At 35.9% G+C, this 17,124-nt stretch overlaps 1 protein-coding gene across 1 annotated transcript in view; it reads right to left on the bottom strand.

Annotated features, from left to right (window-relative positions):
• Nucleotides 1-17,124, bottom strand: part of mask (multiple ankyrin repeats single KH domain) — an 823,307-nt gene that overhangs the window by 293,850 nt on the left and 512,333 nt on the right. Inside the window, 1 exon segment of the mRNA XM_090396371.1 lies at nt 15,491-16,199. Within this exon segment, the coding sequence (XP_090252497.1) occupies nt 15,491-16,199 (709 nt within the window).

Below are 17,124 nucleotides of genomic sequence, written 5' to 3'. Positions count from 1 at the left end.
ATCATTTCAAGTACAATGTAAAGCTGTTTTTCCCTTCCCAACTGAATGTAGATATGAACAGTATTCCAACTAATAATGAAATGTTCATATCTACACCCAGTCAATTGCCATAAATTTTCCTAATGGGAATAATTTCTAAAACTTTTAGAAATATTACTGATTTTATGGTCTTACTCAACTTATGGATTTGATCCCATAAATTTGCAATCATGCTGGGGCAAAACATACTTACAGTCCAATTGCCTGCCTTATAGATTCCTCACTATCAAAATATGTGCCAAAAATCTTGCTTATATTTTAGCTCATTTTTTTCCTACTAACACAAACAATCCAGAACTTTTACTTGATGAGAAATTATATTCTTGTTTAATCCTTTACCAAGTGTAAGTAAACATACTTTGCACGTGAAGTGAAGTACCCTTACAATTAAACAACTTGCATATAGAGGCTGCTGACTTTGCATCAACTGCCTTAGTATCCCATAAAGTAAAACACACATCTTTGTTTTGGATAAGCATATTGCAATGCACTGCACTACATGCACCACGTAGTGTGATTTGTATTATGGGATACAAAAGCAACTGATGTGAAGTCAACAGCCTCTACACACAACAAGTCTATGTGTGAAGATATTTCATGCACAAACTTTATTTGCTTAACTTACACTAGTAGGTTAGGCGGTAGAGGATTTAACAATATAATTTTTTACCACAGTATAAGTTACTTCGTAACTACATGAAATAACTTTCTACAATTTGGAAACTAACAGCTCATCATTTTTCATTACATATACAATAACTTTATTTAAATCACTTATTCTATAACCCATTCCCCAGAAAACATTCAGGTAACACTGATTAACTTGCCTAATATGTGTGAATTAAAATTACAAATTGATGATTTTACTGTTGTGATTCTCGGCAATGAAAATCACCACCTCTGAGCATGGTGATTTTCAGTGACAAAAGATAAATTCCGTTTGAAAGTATTTAGCAAAAATTAACTCATTCTTTTTACATTATTATATTTATGAGTCTTTGTTTGATTTACTAAAAGGATAGTGCACTTAATTTATGGTTTTCGAATGATTTTGTTTTGTTTTATTATATGCTGTATTGTACATCACAGCACCAATGAGCAAAACAATGGCAGGCTAAGCCAGCCTGGTTGGCCGAGTGGTTAGTGTATCTGCTGTCCAGCCAAGAGGCTGCAGATTCGAATCCTGCCAACAGCATGGATGTTTGTGATTGTCCTACTAACCAATTACCATATGTGTTGCTGTTACCTGTGTCTGGGTACAGTATGACCTTTGATGTTTTGCACCGTAAAAAAAAAAAAATAAAATAAAATATCAAATCAAATGGCAAGATACACAACAGTAACGGAACTGCACTTAATTTTTTTTGAGTAATTTACTTTTGCTTGATTGTATAATGTATTATGCATATGCCACCAATGGGCATAACAATGGCAAGAGATTTTAACATGCATGATTTTGCTTGCTGCAGCAAGTGCAAAACATATGCACTTTGTAGAACAAGAGATTTATGGAAAGAAAATGAATCAGTGTGTCATATGCATTTTGTGAGAAAATGATAGTGAGAAGAGAGACAAAAAGCATGACAATGCAAATATTTAGGCAGATGTGGTAGTTTACATTCATGTTACACTTTAATGGAATAATTACAGCACAAAGAGAAACAATTAAACAACAGGCTTAAGCATGTCAATATTTTGTCTTAGTCACTGAGACATCTTCAGGAATACAATATTCAAATTATAAAAATAAGCAAGAAACAATAAGTGGAAGAAATGAGAGTAAAATAAATGAAGACTAAACTTCTATGAGGGGTAGCCTCTATGGGTGCTGTTGGCTAGCCTTAGATGTTGGGTAGGAGGTCTAAGAATTAAAGTTTCTCAAATTTTGGAAAGTTTAATATACAACTGTTAAATTGTGAATGAAGAATTTTATGATTATTAATACTTCATTCATGATTTAACTTAATTCATGATTCATTCATAAATTGTACATCCTGAGCTAATTTTACTCCTAAGTAAATTCTAATTTTAATACTTACTGTTTTTTTTTTATTGAAATAATAATTGTAATTTTTTTTTACTTATTTATTCTGTATATATAAATTCATTATATAATTTGTAAATGTATCCTAAGTGGACTGTAATATGTGCATTTTATTTATTGTAAATGAAAGTGAAAGTAAATTTAAGATATTCTGCTAATGAGAATTTGATTAGCTGTTGTCAAGGAAACGGAGTTAATTTTAGACAGTGCGTGCATGGAGCATGAGCTATGGTATTCAAAGGGAGAAGGAGTTGATATGAGCTGAACTGGCTAGAACAGGATTTTGGCAGGAAGAAAGAAGGTATTTTATTGGAACACGAAAGTAAAGAGAGGAGAGGCATTCAGGACAGCATGGAGTGAAGTAATGGGTGGCAGTAAAGGGAATTGGGAAATAACATAAATAAATTAAGAAGGGACTGGGAAATTAATAGGCAATTAGGAATAATTCTACGGAATTCTAAAATTACGTCGAATTCCAATTGTTTTGAGGAAGAATAGCGCAAAGCTGAAATTAATGCGTAGAAGAAAATAATTAATAAGCAGATTACCTGAAACGAGTGCGTCGAGACTTGTGAAGCTCTATGTTTATTATTTCAGTTATATAGTGAAGATTCCATTTGAATAGTGTTACTTCAAAGTGATAGTTATCTTCTTCAGTTTTAAGTGTGCCTATAGTGAATCCAATGTGCAAAGGATGTAAGCCAGTAAGAGCAGTCCATTTTTTTTATATTTCAGCGTGAAGAAATAAGAGTTAACTCCGCCCGATATATCTTAACATTAACTGTGGCGTTCTACTAAAATTAGCCGAAGTATAGAGCTTTAAAGTGTTTCTCCCTTGAAGTGATAACTGCCTCATAATTGAATTAAGTGCTTGTTGACTATGAGAGAATTAGAGAGTTCTACTATAAGACTATTTACTGTAAGATTCTGTAACATTGAACTGTGCGAATCATTTTAATTGTTCGGAAGAATGTATAATTGATAGCTGGATGTCTGATGCCTAATGTTTTATGTTTATTATGAATACTTGAACTAAGTTGATTTGCATTATCTTGTTTTCAAAGTTATACTTAATGTACATGTTATATAACCCTGCATTAAATGTTTGGTTTTACTGATTTCAATTTGGTGTTTGCCTGATTTTCTTTCATTGCACCGCTCAAAAAGTTTATCGGACCTTGCGGAAGCCTTAAATGATAATATTAACCACAGCCTGTATAAAGTGAGATTGCAAAGGTTAATTGATTGATTCCTCTATATTATATAGACTAGTCTGAATATAGGGTGGTGCCGGATAATATAAATTTCTCTATATTCAGATCAGTATCATTCAGCATCTAACAAATAAAAATGAATAATTTAAATAAGAATAACATTCCAGCAAGATGGCGGATTCAAAGCCAGGATGTATGATCCAACACAACCATATTTATTAAGATTATGGCCGTTTTTTTTGTTTGTTTGTTTGTTTGTTTTTTTTAAGTGTGTTATTAATTCTAAAAGAGTCTTTTAAGTTTGTATTTGCTGCAGTGGAGCATGGTGATTTTTTATTCTTCATTTTGAATAACAAAATGAAACAGATCTATAAGATTGGAGGGGGGGGGGCATTTTTCTGTAAATTTAGGGTGTCAGAAAAGGGAATATTTGCAAATAAGGAGGTGTCAAACCTCACCATGATATCACTATTGTTCAAAACTAAATTAAAGATTTAGCTAGCTGTGCTTTAAATTTAGCTAATTTAAGAATTAAATCTTAAATTAGCTAAATTTAAGATTTAGCTAATTTAAAGGAGTGGGAGTCAGTTGCTTCAACTATGGAGCAGAGAGGGTAATTGGGTTTATGAATTTTTGGAATTCTATATATTGTTGGGGGTAAATGGTTTGACTTCTTTAACTTCAGGAGGCAAAAATGTGACATTTCTTAGAAGCCTTTTTAATAGTTTATTTATGAAATTTCTATGAATGTCATTGCGGAATTTACATTACATCATAGGATCATAATCTAGTGTGTTTATAAGTGAAGCAGTCTCTAAGCAGAAATGCATTTTCAGATTATCATTTCTGGAATTGAGGCCAACAGCAGTATCACCTTTGTCAGCTCTAATAATGATTATGTTTTTGTTATTGCGGAGTTTACACTGCATGGAGCTGGCTACTAATAAGAGGTTTGGAGAATAAAGGCAACTTCTGTTGTAAGGGAAACTTGGGTGGAACTAACATTTGAGCTGTTGACAAGGGTTTTGATGCCCTTATATTATTAAATTTTGATCTTTATTGATCTTTTAATTTTGCTATCAATGCTGGTTACTTCTCTTGGAAAAAGCACCTTATATAAACAAATAGAAGTTAATTCCATGCCCCCCCCAGGCTAATTTCTATATATAGCACTTTGAAAAACATGCTCTTGTGGCCAGTCTCAAACCTTCTATTTGACAACATGGCTCAGACAGATTAGACTCTTTTCTCCCCCATCTCAATACTTCAGAAACCAGTTCACATAATCAAAAAAGAAAAGAACATCTTGCCCTTTTTAGATACGCTAATCACAGATCTGTCCAATAATACCCTTTCTTTCTCAGTTTACAGAAACCCACTCACACAGGTAAATGCATACATACCCCCCCCCTTTCTCAACAAAATGGTGTCATTAAAACCCTTTCAACCTTCAGAGAAACAAAGAAATGGCTAGACAGCTGAGTGCAGATTTCCAGACAGGCTAGGAAAGATAAGAAAACCATCTAAACAAAAGGTGCAAAGAAATTGAAGGTAATTACGGGTAATAAAAGAGATCTGTTTAGAAAGATAAATGAAATTACTGGGAAGTTTATCCCTAGATTACGAGTTGTATAAAGTAATTCGGAAAATGCTTGATGAAAGAAATGCAATAAAAAAAAAAAAAAAAGACAGTGTGTACAATATTGGTACAAGAGATTAATATTGAAGAATTTGAAAGGAGAGAATTTGTTGAGGAATACATGATAACAAAAAGAGAAGCGATATCAGCAATGGAATAGTTTTTAAAGGAAAAGATAAAGATCGTGGAACTGATGGGGAGTGTCACTGGAATTATTGAGAATAGCAGGGAATGAAGTAGCGAATATATTAACTGAAATTTGTCAACAGGTTTGGGAAAAAATATACTTTCCCAAACCTTTTCAGCAAATTTCAGTTTAAAAAAATCACAAAGATTGTGAGAATTATAGAAATCACCGCTTTAATTTTGCATGCAAGTTATGTTGAAAGTGATCCCAACAAAGGCCTGAGCCAAAAGATAAATGAAATTACTGGGAAGTTTATCCCTAGATTACGAGTTGTATAAAGTAATTCAGAAAATGCTTGATGAAAGAAATGCAATGAAAAAAAAAAAAAAAAAGATGGACAGAGTGTGTACAATATTGGTACAAGAGATTAATATGCAAGAATTTGAAAGGAGAGAATTTGTTGAGGAATACATGATAATGAAAAGAGAAGCAATATCAGCAATGGAATAGTTTTTAAAAGGAAAAGATAAAGATCATGGAACTGATGGAGTGTCACTGGAATTATTGAGAATAGCAGGGAATGAAGTAGCGAATATATTAACTGAAATTTGTCAACAGGTTTGGAAAAAATATGCTTTCCCAAACCTTTTCAGCAAATTTCAGTTTAAAAAAATCACAAAGATTGTGAGAATTATAGAAATCACCGCTTTAATTTTGCATGCAAGTTATGTTGAAAATGATCCCAACAAAGGCCTGAGCCAAATGTGAATAGAGGAATGCCACAAGACAGCAGGCTTTAGGAAAGGCAGAGGAACTGGAGAGCAAATAGTAAACACGAGAAGGATTAAGGAAAGAATAAGAGAATTTCAAAAGGAAGTATTCATTTGGTTTATCAATTATAACAAAGCTTTTAACTGTGTGTGGATCACAACAGACTGTGGATTGTAATGAGATCAATGGGAATACCTGAACATCTAATTCTCTTGATAAGAAAGCTGTATGACAATCAAGAAGTTTCAGTAAAAACAGTGTAAGAGTGCAATTAAGATGATGAAAGATGGAGGGGATGAGCAAGTCCACGAAAGTTAGAATTGTCAAAGCAATGATATTCCCATTAGTTATGTATGGATGTGAAAGCAACTATTAAAAAGAAAAACAGAAAGCAAATTGATTCATTTAAATTATCAGCATGGAGAGGCCTATTAAGAATCCCATTGACTGCAAGAATGAATAATAAGAATTTAAGATGTACAAAAACAGAATACTATAGAAAGCTGCACAGAAGTTGATGTACTTTGGACATATTATTTGAGCAGGTGAATCAATAAAGACAGTTATGTTGGGGAAGATTTAGGGCATGAGAAGGAGAGAAAGACTGCAAAAGAGTTGGACAGACAACATAAAGGGAACCTACTCACATGATCATACAGCTGTTGAAAGGAAAAGAGGCTAAGTGGGATGGGAGTAGACCATATATACTCCAATCCACAACACAAAGGTACACCAAGTATACCGTGATTGACCGAGGATGATATAGTCATAAGAATGGACTGGAAAGGATATAACATCTTCAGAGAGGACATGGATAGGGAAATGGAGGAACAGGATATGGAAGTGGTTTTGCAAACAGTAGCAGAAAAATTGAAGCCAAAAAAGAGAAGTGCATCAAAAGGAGAGAGATAGACAGAGAGGGATGCTGAGGGAAGTTCAATGAACACTATCTAGTTTGAAATCGAGGCCAAGAGGAAACAATAAGTAGGAGTTCGAGGTTATATCGTAGTGTGTAGTGCTCCTGCAAGCTCCTGATAAGATAAGTATTATTTTCAGTTATCGTTGATAAAATTACTTAATATTGTGTAGTTTTGTTTGCCTTGCGTATTTTAGTGCGTCTATTTGTGTGTTTTTGGTGTGTTATAACTTATTATTTGATAAAACACGTTGCAATAATTATGGCACCTGTACGAAGGAAAATGGTGGCCAGTAATGATGGTTCGCCGTCTTTATCAAAGAACAGTAGTATAAAAGAAATGAGTCAGTGTACTAGCTGTGAAATGTACGCTTTGCGGAGTGCGGTAGGAGTGTGGATAGATGATAATAAAGGATTGAATGTGTGTAGAAAATGTAGGGAGAATGAAGTATTGAAGTGTATTTCGGATCGTGAGTGTGATATTTTTGTCAAACTTCAGAATGAAGAAAATAGCGATATGACAAGAAACGGCAAGGTTGTACATGAGAATTATGAGAGTGTGAATGTAGAAAGTGTGAATGATAGTATTAATGGTTTCTCAGAGAATAAAAAAGATGAGATAGATGCATTAAGTGAGATCGCGTTGTTGAATGGTGCGATAGAAAGGGCAAAACAGCAGCTAGAGTGCATGAACAAAAGTCGACTGATGAACCAACCGATAATAAAAGGTATGACAGGAAAAATAGGCGTATGAATGTGAACATGAACAAAATGAAGGATAGAGTGCTGTATGGAGACTCGTTAGTACGAGGTGTGTTATTAGAGGATTTGACAAAATCGTACCAACCTGGTGCGACCATAAAGGATGTAACTGAGTCTATTAGAGAGCATAAGGAAAGGGTGAAAGAAATGATTGTTGTGGCAGGTACGAATGATTTGAAAGGAGATAAAATGGAAATGATAGAAGACCTGAATGAATTGTTTGAGGTAGCAAAAGAAAAGAGTGAGAGAGTTAGAATGATTAGTCTTTTGCCACGGTATGACAGTGAAATATTTAAAAAGAGGGCCATAATTGCGAATGACTTTATGCGTGGATTATGTATGACGAGTGGTGTGGAATTTGTGGACGTGTGGAGTGAGTTTGATGGGCAAAAGGATCTATATAAGATGGATGGCTTGCATTTGAATGGTTATGGTGTAAGAAGACTTGAGAAAGTATTGCTGAATGTACTGGATGTGCAAATTCAGGGAAACTAGATTTGTTAGGGGGGAGGGGGGGGGGAAGTAGACATACAGTCCTTAGGGAGGCAGTTGAATGTAAGAATGAATATAATATGCTAGAGCAAATGAGGACAACAAACCAGAGTGGGATAGTTAATATAAGGCATCAAGGTAGGGTTGGGGCTAATGGGGGTCTTAAATTCATGTACACTAATACTAGGAGTATTAGGAACAAGAAGGAAAAGTTTTTGGCCATGGTTGGCACTTCCAGACCACAGGTTATTGGTATTAGTGAAACATGGCTGACTGTAGATGATATGGCTAGTGGGATTGAATGTGATGGGTATAGTGTGTTCAGGAATGACAGAGAGAATAAAATGGGGGAGGAGTATTGTTGATGATAGCTGATGAGCTACAGCCAAGGAGAATAGAAGTTGAATTGCAGGATAGAGAAAAGAGCATATTTGAGGACATTTGGTGTGAGATTGTGGCTAGCAGAACTAAATATACAATTGGGTGCTGCTATAGACCAGGTGATGGAAAAGATGGTGGTGACAGTATGCACAAGCAAATAGAAGAAATGAGTGGAAGTAGGTGATTATTATGGGAGATTTCAACTATGGTCGCATTGATTGGAGTGAGGAGAGGACACACGGGAGGAAGGAATTGAATTTTATGCGGTTATTAAGGGATAACTATCTGCGACAGCATGCAATGGAAAATACTAGGGGTCAGAGAGTGCTTGACCTAGTAATTACATCTGAGGATTTGGCTGTAACAAATATGACCACATTGCCACCAATCGGTGAGAGTGATTATAGGGTCTTGACTTGGGAGGTGGCTAAAGGTGTAGAATTTTCAATTAAGACAGGGTACATGTGGAATTATCGGGCTGGAAAGTATGATAAGCTTAGGAGTTTGATTGGCTCAGTGCCATGGCATGTACAACTGCAAGGACTAGAAGTTGATAGTGCATGGGAGGTAGTTAAGAAGTGCTTGCATGAAGCAATGGCTGACTGTATACCTAGAGTCCGAATAATAAATCAAGTAGGGGTTAAATGGATGAATAACACCATTAAGCTTGAGCTGCAAAAAAAGAAACAACTATGGAGGGAATTTAAGGAGAAAGGTGACCGACAGGCACATGAACGGTATAAAGCGCAGGCCAGAAGGGTGACGAGTGTGGTAAGAAAAGCAAAAAAGGATTACGAAAGAACATTGGCCATGCAGGCTAAAGAGAAATCTAAACAGTTTTTTAGATATGTAGCAAGTAAAAGGAAAAATGTACATGGCAGAATGATTTTAAAGAATGCCGATGGTAGGGAGGTAACTGAATCAGTTGAGATAGCCGAGTTACTGAGTGAGCACTTTGCAAGAATATATCATCCAGGTGGTGACATTGCAGAAACGAATAAACCAGTAGATTATATGGGAATTGTGGTTAATGAAGTGGAGGTGAGTAGTCTATTGCATCACCTCAATGTCAATACATCTGTGGGATTAGATGGTATACCAGCTCGTGTAGTACGAGAAGCAGCTAAAGAATTGTCAGTACCCTTGACCATTTTGTTTAATTTGAGTCTTGGGTCTGGGTTAGTCCCTTAGCGGGTGGAAGGAGGGGAAAATAGTTCCACTGCATAAAGGTGGTTCCAAGACTGCTGTTGTAAATTACCGACCGATTAGCATTTCAGGAATCATTGTCAAGGTCTTAGAGCAATTAGTCAAGGAAAGAATACAGGATTGGATAGATGAACATGGGATATTGTATGGGGGACAACATGGTTTTGTGAAGGGTAGATCATGCCTCAGTAACTTGCTCACGTTTTATAACACAGCGACGGCTGAACTGGATAGGGGTAATGGGTTTACAGTGATACTACTGGACCTTGCCAAGGCCTTCGACAGGATACCACATGGAACCCTAATCAGTAAACTGGAGCAGATGGGTATAGATATAGGGTTGGTGAGATGGATAAGAGGGTGGTTGAAGGAGAGATATCAAAGAGTGGTTTATTCAGGAGTGGAGTCTAAAAGACGTCTTGTGACTAGTGGAGTGCCGCAGGGCTCTGTTCTTGGACCACTGCTTTTCAATTTGTTCATCAATGATATTGGATAGGATTTGAGAGGAAGTGTTCACTTGTTTGCTGATGATGCAAAGTTGGGTAGAGCAATTGTGAGTGCACAGGATGTCAAAATTTTACAGGATGATTTGGATAGTTTGGAGGACTGGGCTAGGAAAAATGGATGTCAGTTTAATGTGGCAAAGTGTAAGGTTATGCACTTTGGGGTGAAAAGAACAGCAGCAGTATATCGCATTGGTGGAACCGTACTCCAGGATATTGATGAGGCCAGGGATTTGGGAGTGCTGGTGGATAGGGAGTTGAGGTTTAGGGGGCACATTGCAAAAGTGACTAAAACAGCTCACCAAATCACTTGGCTTCTGAAAAATACTTTAATATGCAGAGACAAACAAGTTGTTGTTCCTCTGTATCGAGCCTTGATAAGACCTCATCTTGGCTACTGTGCCCAGATTTGGGCGCCAGGGCTTCTTCGTGATGGGGAGGAAGTGGAGAGGGTGCAGAGACGAGTGACCAAGATGATAGCAGGTCTGTGGAATGAACCTTATGAGAATAGGTTGAGGATTTGTGGGTTGCAGAAATTGGACGATAGGCGAAGGAGGGGTGATATGATTGAGACATTCAAATTACTGAAGGGTTTTTATAAGATTGATCCAGAAGATATTTTTGAAAATATGACTGGTGGTGGGAGGACTAGGGGCCATGCATGGTTGACAAGGGTGTTAGAGCTAGGTTTTTTACTTGGAGAGTGGTGAATGAGTGGAATAAGCTTCCAGAGTCTGTTGTGGGTGCTACGACCGTGAATAAGTTCAAGGCAAGATATGATAGATACTGTGCGAATGCTGAATAGTTGTTCCAGACATGATGTTAGGGCCTCCCTCGATGAGTCTGTCGACTCCTTGGAGTTTCCCGGAATAATAATAATAATAATATGTAATTAGTTGCTGCTATAATCCAGGGGGTATATCAGGTCATCACAAAAGTAATGTCATTTTTAGCATTAAGTTTTGAAAGAACATAAAAGATAAATCATTTGCTAATTTAATCAGGTATATACTCCATTTGAATCAATAATATTCATCGAATGTTCTGAAAGCTACATAATGCCATTTCTATAGAATTCAGGAGATTTGGAGGCAAAAGTCACATAGGCTCAATTTCAGTGCCTGTAAGGGCATGCACTACCATGGCGAAAAACAACAGCCTTTCGACTGACTGGAGGAACACCTCTTTTCTTTCAGTTTATCATTTGATCGATCGAGTTGTTCACAGTATACTTCAGCTGTGATTGTTTGGCTTGGGGCCAAGAGTTCAAAGTGTATAATAACAATCATATCGCACCGAAGACTTCATAAAACCTTCTGGGGGTAAGTCTTGTTTTGGATGAGGAATAGCCTATTCCCCTGAATGCACCCACTGCCTTTGGTGCTTAACATTCTTGTAATGTATCCACTTTTCATCACCGGTGACCATACGACTCAAAAATGGATACTGAACCTCTTGAGAATGAAGATCAGTGCAGATGTTGATGTGCTCTCTTCGATTGTTATTGTTTGTCAGTTCATGAGGAAACCACTTGCCGAGCTTAAACACTATTCCAAGTTCTTGCAAATGGCAAGGATGGTCAGTGAGGATGAATTAAGATATTTTGCTAAATCTTCAAGAAATACAGTACATTGGCATTTCTTGCAATAGCAATTTCCAGCATATCATTATCGAGAGAGAGACAGGGTGCGCAGAGCGAGGGGAGTCTTGAAAGCTAAAGTCCCCTTGTCAAAATTTTTGGAACCATCACTGGTGCTGCACATTCAAAACATTATCGATACACTTCTTCCACATTTTGCTTATATATTCTAAGCAATAAATACAAAATGTTATATTCAGGCAATAGTAATCAGGAAAAAGGGGTAGCTATAGTATTCATCACAAAATACGAGGCTAAGCTTCTTGAATGGCAGGCAGTATCAAGTAGTGATGTGGGCAAATATCACAATGGGGAACTGAACAATGACACTTATTTGTACTTATTATCTCACAGAACAAAGTGGAGGAATTTTTTGAGGCTTTAAAGAAAGCAACTGACACAATGAAAAAAGAAAAGTTGGTCCTTGTTGGAGATCTAAATAGCAAAATAGGAAATGATTGTAAGACATACAGTTTTAAAGCATTGTGAAAGGAATATAAACAATAAGGTGACCACAGCATGTCTATGAGAAGTATAAAGCATAAGCAAGAAGGTGAACTAACAGAGATGAATATTCTGGGCGTGCTAGGTGTGCGGTGCACAACCATAGAACAGCATCATCACAGATATTATATTTCTGCATTTATTCCTGTTAAAGACTCACCTAATTGTTTCCTGACTTTGCGTGATTACTAAAATATATTAATGCTTCATGAAGAGGACACTTTTCGATGCATAAATATTGCATCACATTTGTGTTAAGAGCCTGGGTGAATGGTCACAAATACTGACACCTCTGAGTCCTTTAAACAGACGTGCAGATGGGGCACTGTGTTAAATTCTTTGCATTCCAGTAGTTTTAAATGGCCAAGGTGAGGGAGGGTGTGCAGTGAGACAACAGCACCCAGAAGTCATTAGTGACCATGACTGGTTACTGTGTGAAGCAATCCGATGGAACATTGTGATTTGTCATGATTCGCTGTTTTGTTTTCTCAGTTTGATCTGTTTGACATACATGAAGTGCGAACTGATGTGTTTATGACACCAATATAGACAAATTTTTAACATATATTTATATTTAATATATTTAACATATATTTAATTTTCTATAAATAATTTATTTTGCCCCATATTTACTATGGGAAACAGGGTTGATGAATTACTGAATGTCCCATTTTCTGTCAGAGCTTTCATGGATTGTAAGTTTGATTATAGTCAAAGGAGGTTTGAGCTTGTGTAGAAATAAGTAAAATGAATTATTTCAGCCTTTCTTTGGTTCAATACAGGAAAAAAAAATATTTTCCAAGATTACTTTTTTTCCAATTTTTCCACACATATTCTATGGCTGTATTTAAAAATTCTATCAAAATTTGCCAATAATAATCTGATCTCACCACGAAGCATAAATCTTTTGTGCTTCTCAAAATAAACAGAGTGCATGAAGCATAGCTATTGTTCATTTGACTTTTATGCTTTCCATATTTAAAATTATATTAATTGATACAGTCAAGTATTTAATGTTATTCTACAATTAATTGAATTGGACCATTAAAGATGAGCACTGCTGCGCTGCACTCTTAAAACTTTCATACATTAATAAAAATGCAATCATTGACATGAATTTTGTACCGCAGGTTGCATATGCCACACAATAGCACACGATGCCACTGGTAACTAGTATGGTAAGGAAGGCTAAATCAGACTTTGAGAGAAAATTAGCTAAGCAGGCCAAAGTAAATCCAAAAGAGTTTTTTCATTACATAGCAAGTAAGAAAAAGAATGATTATGGAAAGATAGCTTTACTCAGTGCTGATGGTAGAAAAGTGACAGAAGCAGAAAAATAGTTGTTACTAAGTGATCACTTTGCAAAGGTATATCATTCAGGTGGTGATGTTGCAGTTACTGCAGTGACAGAGACTGATATGAGCAGTGAGGTGACGAACTGGAGGTTCTCAATGTTGAATATTATCAATGTGAATGCAGCAATGGGCCTGGATGTTATGTCAGCCTGTGTACTATGAGAATGTGCAGAGAACTGGCAGTGCCTCTGACAAAGTTGTTTAAGTCTCAGCTCCAGCAACGTTCCAAGGGAGTGGAAAGAATGGAAGATAGTTTCATTACATAAAGGTGGCTCCAAGATAGAAGTAGCAAATTACAGACCAATTAGAATCTCTGGAGTGATGGTTAGAGTATTAGAAAAGTTGGTTAGAAGTAAAATTCCAGAATGGGTGGATAGGAATATGATACTCTATAGGAAGCAGCACGGCTTATAAAATGTAATTTATTTACATTTTATAATCAGGTGACAGCAGAATTGGATAAAGGAAATGGTTAGACAATGATACTGCTGGACTTTGCAAAGGCATTTGCTAGAATGCTGTACGGAAAACTATTACATAAGTTGGAGCAAATGTGAATGGATATGAGGCTGGTTGCATGGATAGGAATTGGCTGATAGACATCAGAGGAATGGTGTGTAGTGGAATGGAATCAAGGCAAGTAAGGGTGACTAGTGGAGTCCTTTATGACTCTGTACTAGGACCACTACTCTTTAATTTGTATATTAGTGATATAGTAGAAGATTTGAAGGATGACATTCAGTTCGTTGCCAATGATGCAAATCGAGGGCAATAGTTGATAAAAGAGATGTGTATATCTTACAGGATGATATAAATAGACTCGCAATGTGGGCAAAAGACAATGGTTATCAATTCAATATTGTAAAATGTAAGGTAATGCACTTCAGGATGAAAAGATTAAAAACTAGTACTAGATTACTGGAAATTGATGAGGCTAAGAATCTGGGGTGATTGTGGATAGGTATTTTAAATTCAGAGGATATGTTGCAAGAGTTGGCAAAATAGCTCAGAGGATTACTTGGATGCAGAAGAACATATTGACAAGTAAAGATAAAGAGGTTATTATCCCTGTTTATAAGACCATGATTTGGCCACATGGTGATTACTGTGTACAAATTTGGTCTCCTGCATTACTTGGAATCAGGAAGTGGTAGAGATGATTGAACAAACTGGTAACAGGTCTGTGGAATGTTTGCTATCAGGATAGATTGAGGACGCATGGGTTGCAGAGTTTAGCTGACGGGCAGAGGAGAGGGGATATGATATAAACTTAAGTTACTAAAGGGATACTATAAGATTGCCTTAGAAAAATTTTTGTGCCCATCAGTGAAATGGTTTAAAGAGAGGTATTATGTCAATGCATAGCATGGGTCTTCTGTGATGAGTCTTTTTGACTCCATGAAGTACCCGTGTAAATAATAATAATTTCAAAGGGTGGTGGTATCTATCAATAAATTTAAATGCACAATCAGAAGTATCTAGAATATTTCTTTATTGGTTAACTATATTCTTTTCAGACAATGGCTAACTGTTGACTAGAGGAAGGAAGCAAGGAACAAGTGAAAATAGCAGCAGTACATCACCTGCCCCCAATCGGATATTCCCACTCACAATTCCATAGTTTGTTGGCCCCAACAGTCATGTCTCTAAATGATATTCTGCTTCTACTCTGCATGTGGACAGCCTAGTTGCACTACTGTTGGATGTGTCTGAATCGTTTGAAAATATATCTGGGAATTGTAAAAATTAGGAGCATTCGTCATAAATTCATCATCAGTAAATCTTTAGAAAGCTCTTACAAATGTTATGGGAAAAAAAAGAAAGAAAAAAAAAATACCCAGGTGTGATAATATCCAAACAACACAGACTAAGCAAAATGTTTTTTTTATGTTACTTACATTGCAAATTTGGGATCCCCAGGATTTAGTTTACCTCCTCTAATACTTCTGGAAGCAGCTCCAGCAAGAAAAGCACAAAAATTATCCAAATCCCCAGCTGCATTACTGCCTACTCCATTCACAAGTATTTCTTTATGCTTCTGATGCTGTTTGCTTGAATAACTATGGCTCCTTTGTTCGGGTACAACTGTTGTTACAGAATTTGTTACTAAAGAAGTACTTGTTTTGACATTAGAATTAGATATAGTGGTGGTAGGAGATGAACAAATCGAGCAGGTAACAACTAATATCTCTTGCCTACCAATTCTCTTTTTGCTATTGCGATTTGCAGCAGTACAAATGGAAGCACTGTCCATTACATCACACTCAATAAGCTTAAGAGATTTATCACAAATTTTGGTTTCCTTAATTAATGTCTTAATTTCTTTATGGTCACCTTGGGATATTTCATTTTTCTTATTTCTTTCCTGAGTTTTAATCCGTTCTCTTTCCTTTTCCCTTTTTTTATCACAGCGGGACTCATGGCAAACTTTCTGGGATTCTGATAAGTCAATTTTTCCTAGAGTTCTTTCTTTTACATCAATGTATCTGCTCCGAATTCTATTTGTAGATGGACTAAGCCTACCAGTTAACTTACATTTTATTGATTCAGTTTTACTTCTGGAAGGGCTGTTCATTTCTTTATTTGATTTAAAATCACTTATTAGACCTAAAATTAAAATATATGTATGAGTTAAAATGCAAATAAGAAAGTAACTCTAGTATTATTTATATCTACAGTTAAAAACAACAATTTAATCATATCATAAAAGCTACCGACAACAACAACAAAAATACTTATTTTCATACAACAGACTGGAAAACACAGGCAGGTCAATAGATAACTTTAATAGTATAGTATATCATGTATTTGATGAATATTAAATTATGAGAGAAAAAAATTCAATTAGGTGTTGTTAGTCAGTATGCCCAGAAACATGTCTAGAATTTAAATAAATATATACCATCATATCTGCAAGCTGTCACACAATTTACTTAAGTTGTAACAATCTTTGGTTTAACCACCTTACCGGTCATTATGGATCAAATACACATCCTCATACGCTTCGTATCCATCATATATTTCAATGTAATATCAATAGTATTACAATTTTAATATGCACTTCGCATCCATGATAACTTGGCCGGCAGCATAGTTCAAGGAATCATAAAAGTACATGAAATGTTGCAAGAATTCATAAAACAGAAGTCAACGGCCTACATAGATTAGTACTAATTCTGTACTTTCCATTATATAGAGTACTGAAATGTAGCATGCATACGAGGGTCGTTTGAAAAGTTTGGTAAATTTCCAATAGATGGCAACACAATTCGTTCATTCATACCAATGTTGGCATGTATCATCTTTTTCATGACCCTTGGCAAAATTTTACCCACGTGTGATGCATAGTTCTCTTTCGGGCAAATATTTAAAATGACCGTGTTCACATTTCTCATAAAAATGGAGAAAAACAAGTTTTGTGCAACACTTTTATTGGAATAAATGGACATCTGCGCAGACCAAAGCCAAGTTAGATGGTTCATGCGGATACTGCAGCACATAAAAGACTTTTTAATTTTGGATAAATGAGTTT

The sequence above is a fragment of the Typopeltis vanoorti genome, chromosome 8 (genome assembly GCF_054136105.1).
Source record: "Typopeltis vanoorti isolate ZY-2024b chromosome 8, IOZ_Tvanoo_1.0, whole genome shotgun sequence".
NCBI lineage: Eukaryota > Metazoa > Arthropoda > Arachnida > Uropygi > Thelyphonidae > Typopeltis > Typopeltis vanoorti.
Note: the sequence above shows the minus strand (reverse complement) of the source record. Positions and strands in the feature narration are given on the sequence as shown.